Here is a 21746-nt window from a genome sequence, read left to right as displayed (position 1 = left end):
GGGAAAATGGATGCTTTTTAACAAAATATAAATGACAAAACTGACCTCCAAAAGGAAAAAATCTGAACCAACTATATTCGTTTTCTATCACTACATAACAAATTACCACAAACTTAGTGGCTTGAAACAACCCAGAATTCTCCCACAGCCTCTGGATTGCAATCCAGCATCTTTCTGCAGGGCCTCTGCTAAGATCTCACAAGGCTGAAATCAAATTTTCGGCCAGCTCCATCCTTACCTGGAGGCTCAGCCAGGGAAGGGTCTGATTCCAAGCCCCCTCAGGTTGTAGGCAGAACCCACCTCTCTGCGGTTCGGGGATCGAGCCCCTACTGTCTTGCTGGCTGTTGTCTGGACATGACTTTCAGTAACCGGAAGCCCAGCTCGGGCCCTTGCCCTGTGGTCCCCTCCCCGGCCCTCTGGCAACAAGGCAGCTTTCTCCTCCAAGGCAAGAATCTCCTCATACTTCACATCCCTACACCTCTGTCTTCAGGAAGGGCAGAGTCCCCTTTTTGGACTCTGGTTAGGTCAGACCCTCCCAGGATAACCTCCCTTTTTATCAATTCAAAGTCAACTAAATTGGGACCATAATTATATCTGCAAAACCCCTTCACCTTTGTCATAAGGTCACCTTCACCTAAATCACAGGCGTGAAATCCATCACAATCACACACCTCCCTACACTCAAAAGGCAGAGATAATACAAGGACTTGTGTACCACGGGGTGGGAATTTGGGGGGCCATCTCAGAATTCTGCCCATCATGCTGCCCAATGACCATAGAAGAAATAGAGAAGCTATCCCCTCCAAAAAATAAAGCACCAAACCTCATTAGTTTCTTCCAAACCTTTAAGGAACACTTGCTACAATGTTTATCAAAAACTGTTCTCTAATAACAGAAAAGAAAGAAATATTTCAAGTTGATTAGATAACTGGCATAATATTGATAACAAAATCTGACCAAGATAGCACAAATAAATAGAAAAGTACAGACATATTTTACTTGTAAATACTAGCATTAAAAATAATAATTAAAGATTACACAACAGAATAACTATTCAAAGGCTAATCCACCAAAATAAGTGCAGCTCTAGGAGTTTTCCCATTAATTTATTTAATGTCATTTAGGATTATCCTGATGATAATAGGCAATTCAATTAGACAAGATAATATAACAGATATAAAAATTGGAAAGGAGGACAGAAATTTTTCATTAATTGCAAATAATATTACTATATATCTACCTGAACAATTCAAGTTGAACCAACTGAAAAACTACTATAAATAAGAAATTCAGTAAGTTGCTTGGGTAAAATGTGTGTGTGTGTGTGTGTGTAAATATACAGAAAACAACAGCCTTTATGTATGAAAACAACCACCCAAAGGAAGACACCATTTACAACAGTAAGGAAAAACCAACTTGGAATAAACTTAAATGTCCTAGACCTCCATGAAGAAATGTTACAATGCTACTGAGGGACACACAAAATAAATCAATAAATGAAAATTCATAATGAAGATAGTTCTCCCTAAGCATACTCCTGTATTTAATGCCATCCCAGTAAAAATGATAACATGAATTTTTTTCGATGGGGGAGGTTAAACGGGGACAGCTAGATAAACTGCTTCTAGTTCATAAGGGAAAACAAATAGAATAACAAGAAAATTTCTGGGGAAAAAATGATAGGGGGCTAACTTAGGTAATCAAATACAGAAATTAGACAGAGATATCTATGGCACAGAATTTAAATAGACCCAGATAATATGGCAATTTAGCATAAGATAAACATTTCAAATCAAGAGGAAGAGAGTGGATTCCTCAGTAAATAGTGTGGAACAACTACTTATCTAGAGAAAAAAAGTAAAGATGAATCCCACGTGTGAAATGACACAGGTACACGGATATTTATCTCAATATTGTTTTTATTGATGAAAAATGAAAAAACATTAATATCCATCCTAGGGGACTAATTAAATTAATCACTATGAACTACAGTATGGCCTTTAAAAAGAATGCAACAGGTGTATTTTTACTAATATGGGATAATATTCAAACCTATCATTATTAAGTGACAAAAAAAAAGGCAAGGTACAAATATATATGCAAAAATAAACATGGAGAGAAGATAAATTTTGTTATACATATTTAATAATTTACATCTATAACATGTCACATAGTACAAATGTAAGCACTTATAAGATAAAATGACAATATTAATTTCATACGCAGACAATTGTCACAGATGTATTCACATATCCAGGAGATATTTATTGAGAGCCTACTGTCTGCCAGACACTGAGAATATAATTGTCAACAGAAATGACAAGTTCTCTACCTTGTGGAATTTAGTCTGAGGGGGAGACAGATCATAAATAAATAAGTGAATAAATAAACAAGATCATTTCAGATGTTGCTAAGTGCTAAAAGCAGTCCAGCCAGCCAGTATTACAAAGTAGGAGCCTCAGAGAAGAGATGGTTAGATGTGGCATCATGTTTTTAAAATATTTGCATCTGTACCCAAACTAGAAGGTGGGGAAAGGGCTACAGTGTTTACTGGTTCTCATCCTCCTACTTCTCCAACCTTGAGTGTCTCCATTCCAGCCATCACCAGAGCAAATGTTCCATGTGTTACAGGACCCACAGACTGGCAGGAGAAACTACAAAATAATGACACACTAGTGTCCCAAAGAAAGGGGGTTGTTCCCCAGGGCCCTGACCCCAAGCCGGTCCCTCGGTCCCCCGCCCTCACCATTGTTAATTTCCATACTCTTGGTTCCCAAGACAAGCCTCCAGCACACTGGCAGAGAACCGACAGTTCTAATTAATAAGCATTTTCCACTTTCTCCGCAGCTGTCTGAAAATACAAAAACCTCCTAGGGTGTTTAATTTATACTCCTGAAATAGTTTCCTTGTCTCCTTAGAAGGGTACAACTCAATCTCATTTTGGAAGAGTACTCTTTCCCGCTTAAGCCACCTCTATATAAACTCTAGTGACGATGCTTTGTACAAATGGTTTTGGTAGAAATAAATTCAGTCTAATCAAATGTACTCATGAGAAATCTTTTTATGCCAAGGATGATTCTAAAATATTTTATATACCTTCTCATTGCTTTTATGAGACAGCTATATTAAAAAAAAAACAAACCTCTCCTTACTTCTGAGCCTGCAAATACCTCGAAGTGTAGTTGCATTTTGTGTCTAAAATGTGACAGAATCCTTTTTATGGCACACCGTATACCTTCACATACACAAGAAAATATCTGGAGTTGTTCCTATGGGGTTTCTTCTCCTACAATACTTAGCCTAGGTGATATAAAAATAACCATTCTAATTCAGCATGCCCAGAATTGATCTTCCAAAGAAAATATTAAAATGACTCTAAACTCATTCAGAAACTCAAAGATAAACAGAAACAGCTGCTAAATGTCTCACAAGCCAGTCTGAGATTCATTTCAATTATCCAACGAAAGGTACCTCAGGTGAAACAGAGCATTTTCAAGTTAAATTTTATGTCCATTGGATAGAAGCCTGGCAAGTCTAAATTCCTTCCAGTTGTTAATTCCTTTATGTCTGATGGCATTTTCCTAATTCCCTATTTAATTTTATTTTAGCTTTTATAGATAGCTGTAAAGAGAGCGGGATATAACAATTTACACAGCATTCAGTACCTGTGTTCAGGTCAATTTAACTTCCTATTGAAATCTTTTTCTAACATTGAAATTTTTAGGAATTTTTGTATTTTTCTGGTTGCCATTTTCCCTAACAAGAAAAATGAAATACAATCTAATGACTCTAATGCAAGTCAGTTGACACCCCCGCAAAAGCTCAAGAGATATATGTTTAGAAAGTTACCTAAAAAGCTCTCCATACAATTCTCAAGCCTGTCACCCAAATCCCAATGACAGTACTATACAGAGCATGGGGGTATATGCACGCATCAACTTTAGAGGTATAAGGATTTGATTTTTACACTTTACATCAAGGTCAGCAACCTACAACACACCAGGACCCTGTAAGCTGACCCTACAACTCCCTCCCTCTCTTCAAACTGTGAGAGGACAGTTGAGAATACAATCCCTACCTCGTCGCCACACATTCAGACTTGCATGTCGCCATAAGCCTGACCCCCCACCTCACACAGGTCAACATGTGGATACATGACAAGATCCCCTGTAGCCCACACATACCAGAAGAATAAAGCTGGTCCCCTAGGGTAATATTAACACATGACCACTATTCTCGAGCACCTATTATGTGCCAAGGGTGCCATGTGATTATTCAATTGAGTCCTTACAACCATCTCCTGAAGCAGACACGTTAGCCCAACTTTACCAAAGATGAAAGTGAGACTCAGGAAAAGGTAGCAACCTGCCCAGTTCAAGACCTACTGCCAAATGTTCTTTGCTCTGTCCTGAATCATGAAAGCATGTCAACTTTTCAAAATAAAAAATATCACGTAAAAGCCATTATGAACCTTTAAGAGTGCTCACATTTTTTATTCTGATGACATTTCTTCATTTTGAATGTTTCCCCTCAAATTTCAACACTTATCAACTGAAGCTTAGAAAACCGTTTGCTTCTCCGAAGTTTCCGACGTAATGGTCTTCATCTGAGTAGCTTTTGACTGATGTGCTTGACACCCCCAGACACTCAAACCCTGGCTGTTCAGAGAGGTTTTTTTTTAAATTTTATTGGAGTATAGTTGATTTCTGCTTTTATTATGTTCCGATCAACAAATAGAAAAGGAGAGTCGGGCAAGGTCAAAATAAGCTGTTCTTTTTTTCTCCTAATCTCAAAGAATAACCTCAAAACCCAGGTTTCTAAGAATAAAGCAAAGCAATGGTGTGCATGTGCCTTTCCATTGTTACCTTTTTTAGATCAAGTCAGTTCAAAAAGTGCAGTTTTTATTACATCCAGCCTGGAAAAGTAGTTTAATGACAGACACGGCCCTTTGCAATATCTACACACTAAAGCTTTTTAGGTTAACAACTAATATTTTAATTTCTAGATAGACGGTACAAAGTGGTTGATTGTCTAGTCTTAAGAAGTTTTTCAAACATAACCCATCCAAGTCATACCATACACTTAGAAAGTTATTTTCCAGCCCCAGAAATTTAATTTCTTATTTATATATGCTCTGTACTTTTATCATCAATCACTTCTTTATACTAACCCAGTTACAAATGAAAATAAGCTTGTATTTGAATATACTAGAGAGCATAGCTTTTATTGGCAGCTAAATGGACGATTATCATTAAATAACTGAATTGTTTGGAATTAACCTTACTTTATATCAATAAACCAGTAGTTCATTCATTTATTCAACAAATACTTACAAGGCACCAACTGTGTGTCAGGCACTGTCCTAGGTGCTTAAGATACATCTCTCAATAAAACACACAAAGACACTTGCCATTGTTAGGGAGAGAGGCCGATAAATAAGAAACATAATGAATCACTTGTCATACAACTGAAATTAACACAATATTGTTAATCAACTACACTCCAATATATCAATAAAATTAAAAGTTTAAAAAAATAAAGAAAGTAGCATAATGAATAAGTGAGTGAGAAGGTGCTAAGTGCCGTAGAACAGAAACAGAGTGGGGTGAGGAGGGCTGACAGTGTGCGGTGAGAGGGTGTTTGGGGCCAGAGGATTTGGAGCTAAGACTTGAAAGAGATGAGGAGCTAGCCATGGGGAGTTTGGGGAGAGAATTCCAGACAGAGGGACCCGCCGGCACAAACCCCCTAAGATGGAAGGGTGTCTGGCATGCCAGAGGAACAGAAAAGAGGCCAGAACTGCTACAGCAGAGGGAGGGAGGGGCAGAAGAGGAGGAGGGGAGATTAGGAGGAGAGCAGGCTTTGGAACTGAATGCACTAATACAATTTTTTCCCTTAAATTTACGTCACCATTTCCATGTAGTATATTATGCTTCATGTTATACTTGATAATGTTCCCTTATTAACCTCCTGACAACCAATTTCTTATTGAAACTAATTCATATTCCATATGACTGGTGTAATTGTATGATTCCATTCAATTTAACATTCTCTGTGCCGAAACTCCAGTTTGTGGCTGACATTGAAAAGTGATTAAAAAATAAGGCAAGCATTCAATTATTCATTCAATTTGAACTACATGATGGAAAAAACACACTGTGCTCATTCATGGGTAAAATAACACTGCTTTAAAATATTTATGTTGTCAAAAGAAGACATGTTATTTCTAAATCTAAAACGTTTCTCCAAGAATTAGATACTTAAGTATGACAAATGCCACAATATTTTTAAAGAATATCATCACATCATGCTACCAGGAAATGTCTTTTAAAAATATAAACCACATCTTTCAGAACAAATATAGGATTTGAGAAATGCCACAACAGTTGTGCTTTCCTAAAGAACCATATACCCACTCTGTTACCCAAACATACCTCCCTAGTGTGTCAGGATATGCATCCCTCTACTGAAACAGGCATTGCTATTGAAGATTGAAAAAAATAAAAGAAGTATGTGGTGATATCCATGGTATAAAAAAGCAAAACAACTCTACTTATCTTTGATAAAGGAGGCAAGAATATACAACGGAGAAAAGACAGCCTCTTCGATAAGTGGCGCTGGAAAAACTGGACAGCTACATGTACAAGAATGAAATTAGAACACTCCCTAACACCATACACAAAAATAAACTCAAAATGGATTAAAGACCTAAATCTAAGTCCAGACACTATAAAACTCTTAGAGGAAAATAGAGGCAGAACACTCTACGACATAAATCACAGCAAGATCCGTTATGACCCACCTCCTAGAAAAATGGAAATAAAAACAAAAATAAACAAATTGGGACCTAATGAAACATAAAAGCTTTTGCACAGCAAAAGAAACCATAAACAAGACAACCCTCAGAATGGGAGAAAATATTTGCAAATGAAGCAACTGACAAAGGATTAATCTCCAAAATATACAAGCAGCTCATGCAGCTCAATATCAAAAAAACAAACAACCCAATCCAAAAATGGGGAGAAGACCTAAATAGACATTTCTCCAAAGAAGATATACAGATTGCCAACAAACACATGAAAGGATGCTCAACATCACTAATCATTAGAGAAATGCAAATCAAAACTACAGTGAGGTATCACCTCACTGGTCAGAATGGCCATCATCAAAAAGTCTACAAACAATAAATGCTGGAGAGGGTGTGGAGAAAAGGGAACCCTCTTGCACTGTTGGTGGGAATGTAAATTGATACAGCCACTATGGAGAACAGTTTGGAGGTTCCTTAAAAAACTAAAAATAGAACTACCATATGACCCAGCAATCCCACTACTGGGCATATAACCCTGAGAAAACCATAATTCAAAAAGAGTCATGTACCATAATGTTCATTGCAGCTCTATTTACAACAGCCAGGACATGGAAGCAACCTAAGGGTCCATCGACAGATGAATGGATAAAGAAGATGTGGCACATATATACAATGGAATATTACTCAGCCATAAAAAGAAATGAAATTGAGTTACTTGTAGTGAGGTGGATGGACATAGAGTCTGTCATACAGAGTGAAGTAAGTCAGAAAGAGAAAAACAAATACCATATGCTAACACATATATATGGAATCTTAAAAAAAAAAAAAATGGTTCTGAAGAACCTAGGGGCAGGACAGGAATAAAGATGCAGACATAGAGAATGGACTTGAGGACACAGGAAGGGGAAAGGGTAAGCTGGGATGAAGTGAGAGAGTGACATGGACATATATACACTACCAAATGTAAAACCGATAGCTAGTGGGAAGCAACCGCATAGCACAGGGAGATAAGTTCGGTGCTTTGTGTCCACCTAGAGGGGTGGGATAGGGAGGGTGGGAGGGAGACACAAGAGGGAGGGGATATGGGGATATATGTATACGTATAGCTGATTCACTTTGTTATACAGCAGAAACTAACACACCATTGTAAAGCAATTATACTCCAATAAAGATGTTAAAAAAAAAAAACTCTGAAAGTAGAGACAATCAAGTTTATGGTGAAAGCAAGTTGGCCCTGAGGTCATAAGAAGCAGGACTAAATGGGGAGGGTCTTAGGGCCCCTACCTAAGTAGGAGTATAAGCATAATTGAATGAGATGATCATATTCAACAAGTATTTACTATCTAAACATGAAGCAAATCATTACACACATGCAAATAAGTCACTTGATTCCAGTTGTCATAAGCACTGTCTCTACTTGAAAGAAAGTTCCATGCGTTCAGAACTTTGAATCTCCAACAGTGAATGATGCCTGGCATACAGTAAGTGCTCACTACCCTATTCGTCGACTTGATTCATGAATTACCTGAAAAGAGAAGTACGGGATGGAAAGAGAGTATAAAACAGGAGTCCTAACAAATCTAGGTGAAATCTGGAAAATAAATAGGAAACAGTCAAGGGGTAGGAAAGACAAAGGGGAGAATTTCTTTAGAGAGAAAAATTTACAGCAGCAAGCCCTGAGGAGGGGAACTTGGTCCTTTCTAGAGAATCAAAAATAGACCAGATGGGGGAGGAAGAGGAGGGCAAGAAAGGAGAGAGTGATTGAGGGACAATTAAGCAAAGACGAGATAATGCAAGGCTTCGGAATCGTTATGCAGGAGTTGTAACGCTACCCTGGCAGCAATAGAAAACCACCGAAGGATTTTAAATGGAAGCATGATAGACTCAGATTCATGTTTCTAAGTGATCACAGTGGCAATATGGAGAAAAAAAATAAATTCTAGGATTCCTTTTTAACACTGATGTTAGCATTTAAAAAAAAATCTGGATAGACATTTTCTGAATTGGACTTAGCTATAAAGAAAAATTTCTGAGAGGGAGAATTTTAAGAATTCAGAGTAGGTTACTGATAGAAGGCATAACATTTGTTTCATTGGCGATGGCGGTGGGCAGAATTCTAAGCTGCCGCTCTTCCCTGGTTTCCTCCTATACTTATGTTATATTCCAGGGCAAAAAAGTCATGGCAAATGTAATTTCTAGTCAGTTCACGCTAAGCTAGGACGATGGCCCTGATGGGCCTAAACTAATCACAGGAGCCCCTTTATTGATTGATTGATTGAGACTCAATAAATTAATATTTATTGAGTGAATACTCTTACAGAAACTATACTACTGCCTTTAAATCTATTTTGCTCAGTTAATTCTCACAACTCAGTAAGGTCTTTTTTTTTTTCCCAGCCAAGCTAGACCATGCTTTTTTTTTTTTTTTTTTTAATTTGTATTGGAGTATAGTTGCTTTACAACATAGGAGCCCCTCTAAAGCAGGAAGTTTTCCCCAGCAGGGAGCACAAGAAGTCAGGGAGATTTAAAGCCTGAGAAGGGTTCTATGTGAGAGCGGTTAGCCATGGCTAAGATGGAGAGTTCCTGGAAAAAGGAACTGAGAATGGGTCTGGGAGCAGCCCTGGGCATCCCCAGCAAGGAAACGGGCCCTGGTCCTACAGCTGTCAGGAACTAAATGAGCCTGAAGGCAGGTTCTTCCCCGGAGGCTCCAGATAAGCGCTCAGTCCAGCCACCACCTGGATTTCAGCCTCGTGAGACGCCAGGCAGGGGACCCCACGGAGCCCACATGACCTCTGACCCACAGAAACAGGAGATCATAAATAAATGTGTGATGTTTGAAGCCACCAAGTTCGTGGTAATTTGTTACACACCCATAGAAAGATCTTTAAAAACTGTATTACAGTGACCCTCCAAAGAGAATTAGAATTTCATTTTTGTGTGTCTGTTTGGTTATTTTTTTGCCCTACCTTGGAAAGGAAGGCAACGAGGATTTATTTAACTTTCTGTTATGGCTGTCCTTTGTCACCATCCTCTTGTCCCGCAAGAGGGATTGGCCACCTCACCAAATGATGAGAGAAATGCGGTCCCCTTTTCATGAAAAATAAACACCTGGGCCAACCAATCACTCTCTCCCAGCTGCAGATGGTAGGAAGGCTTCTCTGCCTTGACACTTGCCTACCTCTGACATTTGATTACACACAGGACTCCTGAACATTCTCTGCCCTCTGGTTTCCCACCCCTGCATCTATTGTCTAATTACTTTCAAATTGTCTCTCTTTAAAATGCACAACTGGGACTTCCCTGGTGGCGCGGTGGTTGGGAATCCGCCTGCCAATGCAGGGGTCACAGGTTCGAGCCCTGGTCCGGGAAGATCCCACATGTCACAGAGCAACTAAGCCCGTGAGACACAATTACTGAGCCCGCGTGCCACAACTACTGAGCCCGCGAGCCACAACTACTGAAGCCCGTGCGCCTAGAGCCCGTGCTCCACAAGAGAAGCCACCGCCATGAGAAGGCCGCGCACCTCAACCAAGAGTAGCCCCCGTGCGCCGCAACTAGAGAAACCCCGCGCACAGCAATGAAGACCCAACGCAGACAAAAATAAATAAATAAATAAATTTATAAATTAAAAAAAAATAAAATAAAATGCACAATTAATAAAAGGAAATAATCTCACAAATATTCAGGCTGTTTGATTCAATTTTTCATAAAGTTTTTGATAAAATTAAAATTGTACTTAAAAAATTCACTGTATTTGATTTAAAATGTCAGAAGAGACTGAAAATAGAACCAAACAAAACAGGGTTCTTAGAGTGGACCAACTGCTGTAATAATCTCCAAATCTTGGTAACTTAGCATCAGTCATTCAGCTGCTACACTTCAGCCCTGGGAGAGAAGGAAGCTGTGTGCTCTGCTCCACCCCGGTTTCCAGACACTCAGGCCCCATCTGCCTAGTGACTCCACCACCTTCTAGGGGCTCAGAGGCCTCCTCTGGATCTTCTGCAATTCATCAGGCTCTGAGGGAAAAGAGACTCATGAAGGGGAGAAAGGAAGTCCCCGCTTACTGACTTGAGCCCAGAGGTGATGCACATCACTTCTGTCCACATTCCACTGGCAAGAAATAAGCATACAGCCTCTTCTGAATACCAAGGAGCTGGGGATTATAGCCTGGCAGTGAGCCCAAGAAGAAGTGAGCATGGAAAGAAGAAGTGAGCCCAGGAAGAAGTGAGCATGGAAATTGGTATGTCCTGAACTGTTATCTCCCACAATAGGATGAGATAAAATCTGTGGGTGACCTGTAAATTTTCATCACGTGTTAGAGTTCACCTCTACCATGGATTTGGAAGTATGCAGTCCAGTTATTACTGCCTGACAAAGCACCCCAAAATCTACAGCATAAAACAAGCACTGTATCAAATTCATGGATTCTATGGGTCCCAAATTCAGAAAAGGTACGAAGGAGAGAGCTCATTTCTGCTGCATGGTATCTGGGGTCACAGCTAGGGGCTGAAATCATTTAGAGGAATCTTCATCTACATGCCCAGCAGTTGATGTTGGGTGTTGGTGAAAACAGCTGAGGCTGTCGACCCAAGTGCCTACACGTGACCTTTCATGTGGCCCAAACTTTCTACAGTGGGGTCTCAATGTCAGATTTCTTACATGGCAGCTCAAATTTGCAAAAACGAGTGCCCCAGCGGACAGGCAGAAGCTATGTTGCCTTTCATGACCTCAGTCACTTCTGCTGTCCTCTACACGTCTAAGAATTCACAAGCACACCCAAATTCAAGGACAGGGGACATAGTCCCACATCTCAGTGGGGGGTACCAAGGTCACATTGTAGAGGGGCATGTGCAATGGGAGATATTGTGGTGTCTAAGTTGGGAAAATGCAACCTCCCATATGTATTATCTTAGAATCCCTGAATTTCAGTGTTTGAAAGGATTGTGTATCTTATAGAACAGGGACCAGCGAACTATGACCCACTGCCTGTCTATGTCAACAAAGTTTTACTGAAATACAGTCATGTCTCTTCTTAGCAAAGTTTCATAGTTGCAAGACCATATAACCCACAAAGCCTAAAGTATTTACTATCTGGCCCTTTACGACAAAGTTTGCTGACTCTGTAGATAAACTATTGACTTAGTAGGTGGGCACTGGAGTTAGACCACTAGGACGCATATCTCTGTTCTGGATGTGGCCAATTCTGCAGCTTTGGGCAAGTTAGCCTGTAGGCTGCCATGTTCCCACCTATATAACTGGGGAAATAGTAAAGTCTGTCATTGAGTTGTGGGCATTAAATGAAAAAGAGCACAGTAAGCATTCATAAATGCTAACTCTTATTATTAGAATTACCTAAAATATCAGCTAGATCAACTGTCCACCAGAGTTACATGCTTGTCTACAAAACGTCATCGACTGTGGATTTCAACACACCTAGCAATACAGGAAGCCCATTTCATCTTTAACCGAGCTGCCTATTACAAATTTCCTCCTTCCACTGAGTTGCAATCTGTCTCTTTATAGCTCTATCCTATTAATCCTAGTCCTAGCTCCTTGGGGTTCTACGAACATCACTACCAAATGTTAGGTTCTTCAGATATTCGAAAAGCACTTCTCTGAATTTTATCTTATCAAGACTACGAATCTCCATTCTTCCAACTGTTTTTTTTCTAAGACACAGTTTGCATCCCTTCCCCATGTTGGTAATTCTCTTTACAAGGGAATATAAAGCATTTTCTCAGAAATTAGCATAAGACTTCAGGTAGATAGATCAAGACCTTTAATCCCTAAACTCTCCATATTTTGCTGGTGATGTGTTTTGTGCTACTCAGTCTTTTTCTACCTTCTCCTGCTCTGGAAGAGTTGATTTTTGCAGGTCTGGGGACAGGTCCTTCCATTTACCCTTTTTATGTTTAATCTTATATAGCTCCAGCCTCTCGGGATCTTTCCAGATGTAGGTACTGTAGTTTAGAATGTTCTCTGCCCCTCCCAGCTTTACATGATCTATGCATAGTTCTGATGACTTGATCTAAAGCCAAGTTGAAATTGATACCATGAGTAGTCCTGAAGTCTCAGGAGATAGAGCAACTGAGTATCGTTTTCATAATCCATTTGCCATCCCCTTGGAATTCCATTCATCACTGTTTGTTCACCAGTCTTACTTAGGGTGCCATTCCTCTTAGTGAAAGAAGTTGGAAGCAAATGTAAGTTAAGACATAAACATTTCTCTTTCTCTCTTCCAATATTTCACTTTAAAAGAAGCTGTGTATCTGCATCAGTCAGGGTTCTCCAGAGAAACAGAACCAACAGGGTACATATATGGAGAGAGATTTATTTAAGGGAATTGGCTCATGGGATTGAGGAGGCTTGGTAAATCCAAAATCTGCAAGGTAGCCCAGCAGGCTGAAGATGCAGGGAAGAGTTGCCTTTCAAGTTCGAAGGCAGGCAGTCTGCTGGCAGAATTCCTTGTTGCTTGAAGGCAGGTCAGTCTTTGTTCTCCAAGGGCCTTTAACTGATTGGATAAGTCCACCCACATCATGGAGAGAAACTGCTTTACTCAAAATCCACCAATTTAAATGTTAATCTCATCCAAAAAACACCCTCATGGAAACATCCAGAGTAATGTTTGACCAACTATCTGGACACTCTGGTGCAGCCTTTGACACATAAAACTAACCATTACAGTATCTAACTCTCTTTTTAAATCATTTTCTTGCAATGAAAATAGCTAAAAATCTAGCATATATGAAGCCTGCATTTATGTTTTGATAATTAGTCCATTTACAGTAAGCAGCCTGTTGTATAAAATCATGATTAATGGTTTGAGTGGGTAGTCATGGTAAAATATAACCAATTAATTTTTGTTACTACATATAAGTACAGCATCTTAACAGATACCCTGAGTTTAACATCTCTTGAGTCCACATCACTAACCAATTATTTTCTGTACCTAAGAAAAGATTGGGAGTGGGGAGAAATTAGAATGCAACTCTGATTCTTAAGGTGAGCTCTACTGAAAGTTTCAGAATCTAGATAAATTATGGATATACCTATGTGGCTTAATTCATTCACCTATTTTAGAAATTCCATTTTTATACTTTAAATTTTTTAACTGACACAAATTCCAATGTTATTTCTTCTAATGATTTCACAAGATTGTCAAAACAAATATCTATATAAATAAGATGTCTAAGCATTAAATGCCAGTTTATTACAATAGTTGTGTTAAAATTCTACTAGAATAAAAAATATGTCAACATGTTATCTATGGAAATTAGATTTACTGAACTAATATTTTGGTTCTATATTCCTATGAATCTAGGTTTTTTTAAATGTGGTGTTTTTTTTTTTCCCTTGGTTAGCCATTGATAATAAACAGAAATTATTGACTTAGAGACTTTAAGAGATTTTAAGATTTTGTATGAATCTTACTAATAATTTGGGTTTTTTGGTATGAACGGTACTGTTCTCTTTTATTATACTTTTAATTTCCCCTCTTTAGGTTTGGATGTGCGGAGGAGAAATGTTTGACGTTCCATGTTCTAGAGTTGGTCATATCTACAGGAAGTACGTCCCTTATAAAGTTCCATCTGGGACCAGTCTGGCAAGAGTGAGTAACCAGGGATCATAATAAGTGGGGTTTGAAATGGTTTTCCGTGTGCAAAATGTGAAGCCTCACACGTGGTTTAATCTAAGGCACTGTCTGATCAACATACAAATCCACAGCTTGGCCATTCCATTTGGCAGCCTTTTAATGTAGAGGTTCCTGTGTTTCTCAGAGTTTTATTTCCATTCCTTAAGGAAGTATTAGTTATGATGCTAAGTCTTGTTATTAATTGTATCGAAGCATTTGCACATACATTATATTTATATATTATTATCTTTGCGTATTATATTTAGTCTTCATCTATACTTTCGGAGCTTAATATTCTTATCTTTATTTTGTAGATGAAAAAACTGAGGCTTAGCAAGGTGGCTCTTTCACGTACACGAGTGACAAATAGCAAAGTTGGAATTTAATAACAGGTCTTCAGAATGGACCCCTCACAGGGAGTGTAACACGATAAGGCAGAGGGAGAACAGGGTAAACGGGATGGGGAGAGGTGTCTCCCAGACTCTGCCTTCCTCTCATTCGTAACCAGGGCCAGCTCTGCCTAAAATTTTACCCCATCCTCAAAATTCCAAAACGGGTCAAGTCCAAGATTTTTTTTTTTAGATATTGTTTTGAGTAAAACCTTTATCTTAGACCAGACGCAAGGATGCTTTTCTCTTCTGCCTTTTACAATGTTTGGGAGAACGTGGTCATGATACCTTCTGGAAACAATCCTGACAATTCCCGTTTTCCGTGTCCCTTTTCTCGTCGCTCGGTCAATTTCAGGCACCACAATCTGTACCTGCTACTGCTAAGACCCCAGGTCTAGAAAAAGGGTGTTTCACCACCACCCTCTGCACCATGTTCCCCTAAGAATCTAATCCCAAATGATTCACGTTTGTTCTTTTACTAATAAGGCTGCAATATATAATCAAGTCTTTTATATAAAGTTCAGTAAGCTCACACAACAAGCTTTTAAAAAAATATAAACTAGTTCATCCGGATTCATGAGAGTATCAATCCCACAAAGGCAGAGTTTTTCTCGGAATTATTTGCTACTATTCTCCCAGCATCTAGAACAAGGGTCTGTGTCACTCACCAAGACGTGTGGAAAGAATTAACGAGTCAGGAAAAACTAAGACAAGAAAATGCCGCAGGTCTAAGGTCTTACTAAAACGTAAACATTTTAATGAAGTATAATAAAATTCTCATTTATAGTGAGTCCTTTTTGGGGAAGGAGGATTCTGCCTTATTCCCTTTCTGAGATTATTTGTCAATGATGTCCGTTTTCTTAGGCACACCATAATCTCTCTTACAGCAGTTTGAGTTAATAGCAATGAAGTTACATTACATACAGCTTGAAGGGAGGTAGTCACATTATTCCTCCCTCCTCAAAAGATTAATCAGACATCAATAACATACTCCATTAAGTTGTTAGAGAAACATATTATTTGAAGAAAAGAAACCAATCACAAAATCACAAAGTGATTAAAGAGCTGCATTGGGGGTAAGGAAATATGATTTAATTTAGGCATAAGACTTAATGCATCTGAATCTGAAAACTCATGAACTCCCAAAAAGGGATATGACTGAACAGTTCTGAGCACATACCATAAATCAGCTGTGTGGATATCATAAGTAGCAGCAGTTTAAAATATCCCGAAGATAATGATGTTCCATCATTTGTCCATTTCACTCACTCATACACTCCACGCTTGTGTCCCAAACTGAATCTTTTATTTGCAAGATGGGTGGTGTGTGTGCTTGGTTTGCAGCCAAAAGTAGAGTCTAGAAGCTGGGGGGTGGGAGGCAGTTGTGCGGATCTTCAAAAAATAACTCTGTTCATATACTTCAAAGAAAGAAATTAAGTCCTTCTTCAAAGACTGTCAACTATAGGGAAATGGGCTGGCACATAAAATTTCCAGCAAAGAGTGAGGATTTATTCAAATGAAAAAAAGTCCATAATTCTGAATTTTAATCTTTTCCACTTAAATTTTACTTGAGGGCTCCTTTTTATTTTTTTTCTAAACTGCTAGAGCAATCAGAAAGTCATAAATATTGAGGCTCAGCTGTCACTCTAAGAAACATTTTATGATTTTTTTAAATAAAAAGACATATTAAAATCAAAAACAATTCTGATATTTTGTGGGAGAATCTCAACTACCTGCTACACCCTGCATTATCACTGAATCATCAAAATGAGGAGACTTTACAGATGCTCAAATGCAGGGCCAGGTCCACACAATAGGGAGTTCATCCTTCCAGCCTTGCAGGAAACGGAGAGAAAGATGGAGAAAACTCCACAGGCTTATTTTCTTATCACAAAGCTCATTTAATTCTTCAGAAATGTGCACCCTTCTTTTATGTACCGATGAAAATAGAGGACTCCAGCTGACTTTCACAACACACACCACACACACACACACACACACACACACACACACACACACACGTGAATAGCCTGCAGTCCTCTAAATAGCAAACCAGCATGTATCATAGAAATAAGTTCAAATAATTAGCTAGTCAGTGCCTTCTATCTACGTAGCATTACAGTCTGGCTGGAAGAGACAAGATATCCACACACGAAACCATTAGAGGACAATCCAAGACAGCAAATACGAATAGTTGTTCAAATGTGTTGTAAAGATGCGTGTGGTAGCGGGAAGAGGAGGGGATGGGGTACATTAGCTGCTGAACTGAAAGAGGACCTTCAAGGATACTTCAGTTAGATGAACATGGTTCACAGAATCGTGGTTCCCAAACTCAGAACCGGTGGACCAGTTCCTGACCCACTTTTCACCTAGCCTCAGTGAACTGAGAAAAATGAGAATCACAAAGCTAAATCTATTCCATTTAATAACACCTTTTTATGCAGCAATCTTAGGCTTTTTTTTTTTCCTCTTATGACAGTATAGGAGATGGTAGATTTTTATTAATGCCCTTATTTGGCAAGAATAAAAATTAGCCTCTCTATGTCAATTCCCACAAAATGCAAAGTTCTGGGACATTGTGCCCTACAATTCAGCTTCATCAGGGAATCAGAGTGTCCACATGTCATGAGTAAAACCAAATGTTTTACCATGTTAGCTCGGGGTCCAATGTCAGTACACCGGGCACAGCTGTGATACCTTCTCACCAGGAGCAAATGGCCAGTCCCTGAGGGAAGGGCTGCCCACCCCTAGTGCTGCAGGGGGACCAGAAAGTCCCCAGGGCCGAGGTGACAGACATCCCCTCCTTGGGATGGCACTGACTGTCCTTTACAAGGAGGCGTGAACAGCCAAGTGGCTGAGTGGCAGAGGGGGGAGACCCTCGGTGGAGACCCTCCGAGGAGACCCTTCACTGCGACAGGCTGTGTCATGAGCCACGCGCTCTGCAGAAGCCATTTCGGGCACCTCAGACTTCCCTGTGAATGCCAGTGTGTTTGGGGCAATCATGCCATTGGACCTGAGACTGGTGACATAGAGGCTTACTCGGCTGCACAGGAGACAAAGCAGGACCCGACCCTCACCCTGAGTCTGTAAGGGATGCCCAAACTGGGGGATTGTATCCTTCTGTGTTTTGCCATTGACGTAAGATCGATAACTGTTCTTTTTTAAATTTCATCTTGCATGTCATGGCAACCACTGTCCAAATTTCAGGACAAGAGCTATAAAGCCAAAGTCAAATCCCCACAATAATGGATTGTTAAAGGGGATGGAGATGAAACGTCCCGCAAGCAGAGCTGGGACTGTGTCTGTCCAATGCTCGCAACAAACTGGCGTGGCTGGGAGTCCTGGGGGAGCCCCAGCAGGAGCAAAGGGCCAGGTAGGAATGAGCGAGCACAGAGAGTGACAAAGGACTGCGTTTGGGCTGCCGCAGTTAAACTGGGATGGTGCAGTGGAGCCAGAATGCAGACCAAGGTGCATACCTTTCCCTTACCCACTGCAGGGAAGCCCTCGGGGGTTTTGAACAGGAAGTGCCAGGGTAAAAATAGAGGGGGTAAAAGGAAAGATCAACCAACAGGTAAATATTAAAGGAGAGAAAGACTAAAGAAAGTAACATTTTGAATGCAAGAAGCATCTGTAAAGAAAACTTCCTGGGAGATTTTCATTGATTTGCCACCCTGCGCAAGAATAGAGAGGTCAGATGTGACTGCAAAGTTTTCGTCGCCACATCTGAGACACAAAGGTACAGATACAGGGATGAGAGGAAGGGAGAGATGCTGAGGCTGGATTTAGATAAGCTGGGTCATAAGGTCATAAGCCTGCACACAGGCTCGGGGAGAGCCAGACCTGGGAGACGTGCATGGACTTCCCGTCCAGAATTCTGAGAGCCCACAAAAACCAGATTTTGCCAGATTTTCTTTACTAATCAATTTTCATTTAAAAAAAAAAAAAAAAAATCCCATGCCTGGCACTGTGCTAGGCCCTGGAAGTATAAATGCTGAACAAGTTAAGCACAAATCTTAACTTCTCATAACAAACAGTGCCAACTGTGACAGTAAATCCACGCAGCCCCACAATCTGTATTTGACAATCAGAACATCATGAGGGTGAGAAGAGTTAAGTAAAAACCATCAGACTCACTATGGAATGAGATCTGTATCTTACCTAGTTTACTTATAAACGTTTGTACAGAGATTATAACGGTATGGTTGGCATTATGATTTAACAGAAGAGAAAGCAGGTCTCCTGAATAATATACAGCATAATTTCATATATATAGTGATATATGTTCCATATTAACAAATGATATTTAAGGATCCTATAGGCTACACTGTGATCCACATGCACGATACAGATATTTTGACTTTATATATTTACTTAGGGCTTCTTAGCAGAATACGGTGACTTTTGAAGATTTCCTACGGTTATTGTGCTTCGTGGGCACAAAGGTGCAATCTGAGGTCTGAGGGACAAGAGTTGCTTTGCCTCTGTCAGCTGTGAAATGACTTCCTAATGTATGTCCCAAGATGCCTTTCTCCCAGTGTCACATCCCTGGGGACATCCAGCCCTGCTGACCCCATAGATCATCTCAGACCCTCGGAGCTGGTGGGGGTAGAAGAAGGAATGGAGGAGGAGAAGGAGGAGGTGAGGGAGGAGGGGGGGAGGGGGAGGGGGAGGGGGGAGGAGGAAGGGGAGGGGGGAGGAGGAGGGGGGGGGGAGGAGGGCTTCCCGGTCGAAGCCAGACCACCCCAAGTCAATCAGCGAGTGATCCTCTCTGTGCAACGTGGTGTCGGCTACCCTGCCTGGAGTAGATGCAACAGAAAATAATATCTGACATATGCAGATATGTCCCTTGTTTATCTCAGAAAAATATATCAGTTGAGGGAAAGCATGAACAAAACCAAAAGGACTAGTTTGATGTCAGAAAATGAAATCGCCAAGAAGGCAATCAAGTGTGGTGATGAATGGGAAATCGACTCTCCCACAAAGTGACCTTTCCCCCCTCGTGACTGTAAATCAGTTGATTCTCACGAAGCTGCCCAGCAAATAGAGCTGCAGCACCACTACCTTGGCCGCCAACAGCAGCCAGCACTTCGTCCAACTTCTCTGAAAGCTGCAGGATTCAGAGGCTTCGTTTGAAACTGTCCTTGAGTTTGGGGACACGGTGGCCTATCATGGGCTTTCCCTCAAAGAGCAGAAAATAATGAATTCTTCCCAAAAGACAGCTTTCATAAATGGCTAGGACTTCTGTGCAGATGCAATTCCTCTCAAAACAATAACTATTTCAAATTCTTCCTCACAGTGTAACCAAAAGGGCAATAAGTCTGTCCAGTACTCGTGGCAAGAACTAAAGATGATTCACCTACTGCTATCATGTGTTTCTCTCCCCTCCCGGCCATATTTTAAAATATAATATCTCCTATTTAGATGGAACTTTTTAAATTTATTTTTTATTGAGGTAAAACTGATTTATAACATTATATAAGTTTCGTGTGTACAGCATTATATTTCTACTTTTGTATTCACTACAGTGCCCACCACCAAAGATTTAGTTTCCATCAATCACCATGCAGTTGGTCCCCTTTACTCATTTTGCCCCCATTTCCCCTCTGTAACCACTACCCTGTTCTCTGAGTCTACGTGTTTGTTTTTCTTTGGTTTGGCTTGTTCATTTATTTTGTTTTTTGTATGTCTGTTTGTTTTGTACGTTCCACATATGAGTAAAATCACACAGTGTTTGTCCATCTTTGTCTGTCTTGTTTCACTTAGCATAATAACTTTAAGGTCCATCCATGTGACAAAGGGCAAAATTTCATCTTTTTATGGCTAAGTAATATTCCATTGTGTATATATACCATATCTCTTTTATCCATTCATCTGTTGATAGGCACTTACCTTGTTCTGTATCTTGGCTATTGTAAATAATGCTGCAATGAACATAAGGGTGCATATATTTTTTCGAATTAGTGTTTTCATATTCTTCGGAAAAATACCCAGAAGAGGGATAAGCTGGATCCTACTGTAGTTTTATTTTTAATTTTTTGAGGAATCTCCATATTGAACTTTTTATTTAAAAATTCAAGCATCTTCCATAAATAATATTTCATCATTTTTCCTGTTAGCCTCCCTAAAAATCAATCATAACTTTATTATGTGACAATAATGGTTCAATAAATCATTGAGATTTGATGAGTCCATTGCCGGTTATGAAGATAAATGTCATCTCTAGCCACAAAGAAGGCTCAGGCTGCAGAAATTCTTCAATAAATATTTATCAAGTGCCCACCGTGTGCCAGGCGGAAATGCATAGAGCTTGCCCCATATCCTAAACCAAGAGCATTGGACCTTTTAATTAAATCAAGCCTCTCCTTTGTAACAGAATGTCACCTCACCCAAGGACATTCCCCACTAGAGATAAGTTTCTGCCTGTACAGCACTCATACTAACCTTCAATGATGCCTCTTTTTCTACCGCTTGTTTTGCACGTGAGGAAAATAAGGAAAAGTAAAACTATTCCATCTGCCAAGGACCTAGGGAGAGGAGATGGGAAAACGTGAAACACACATGTGTTCCCCACGGCTTGACCCTCACTTGCTCCCTTAATTCCTACCCCAATGGTCTGAGAATTTTAAGTATCCATGTTTTTTAGCTGTTCATTTAACAAAAAAACAACAGAATCACACTTTGTCTGTAAAATGCTTAAACAATATGGAGGTAAAGCATAGAATTTTCATACCAAACATAGACACCGAAAAAGAAAGGGAAGTAGCAAATCACTGACGGGTGCAGTCTCTTACCATTTGAAAGTTTCGTGAACAAAATATGCGAGGTGAAGACAACATTACTTTAAAATTCAGCAATTTCCCACCAAACTTCTCAAAACTAACTTTTAGTTTGGTCTTCTTCTTATTTCCTCTACGTACTT

General features: G+C 39.8%; 1 protein-coding gene across 1 annotated transcript in view; it reads left to right on the top strand.

Moving 5' to 3' along the window:
• GALNTL6 (polypeptide N-acetylgalactosaminyltransferase like 6) overlaps positions 1-21746 on the top strand; it is a 1192984-nt gene that overhangs the window by 1097329 nt on the left and 73909 nt on the right. The window contains exon 8 of the mRNA XM_061199500.1: positions 14307-14414. Within this exon, the coding sequence (XP_061055483.1) occupies positions 14307-14414 (108 nt within the window). The remainder of the gene's footprint in view (positions 1-14306; positions 14415-21746) is intronic.

This window comes from Eubalaena glacialis, chromosome 9 (assembly GCF_028564815.1).
Source record: "Eubalaena glacialis isolate mEubGla1 chromosome 9, mEubGla1.1.hap2.+ XY, whole genome shotgun sequence".
Classification (NCBI taxonomy): domain Eukaryota; kingdom Metazoa; phylum Chordata; class Mammalia; order Artiodactyla; family Balaenidae; genus Eubalaena; species Eubalaena glacialis.
This window is presented reverse-complemented; position numbering and strand designations above follow the sequence as displayed.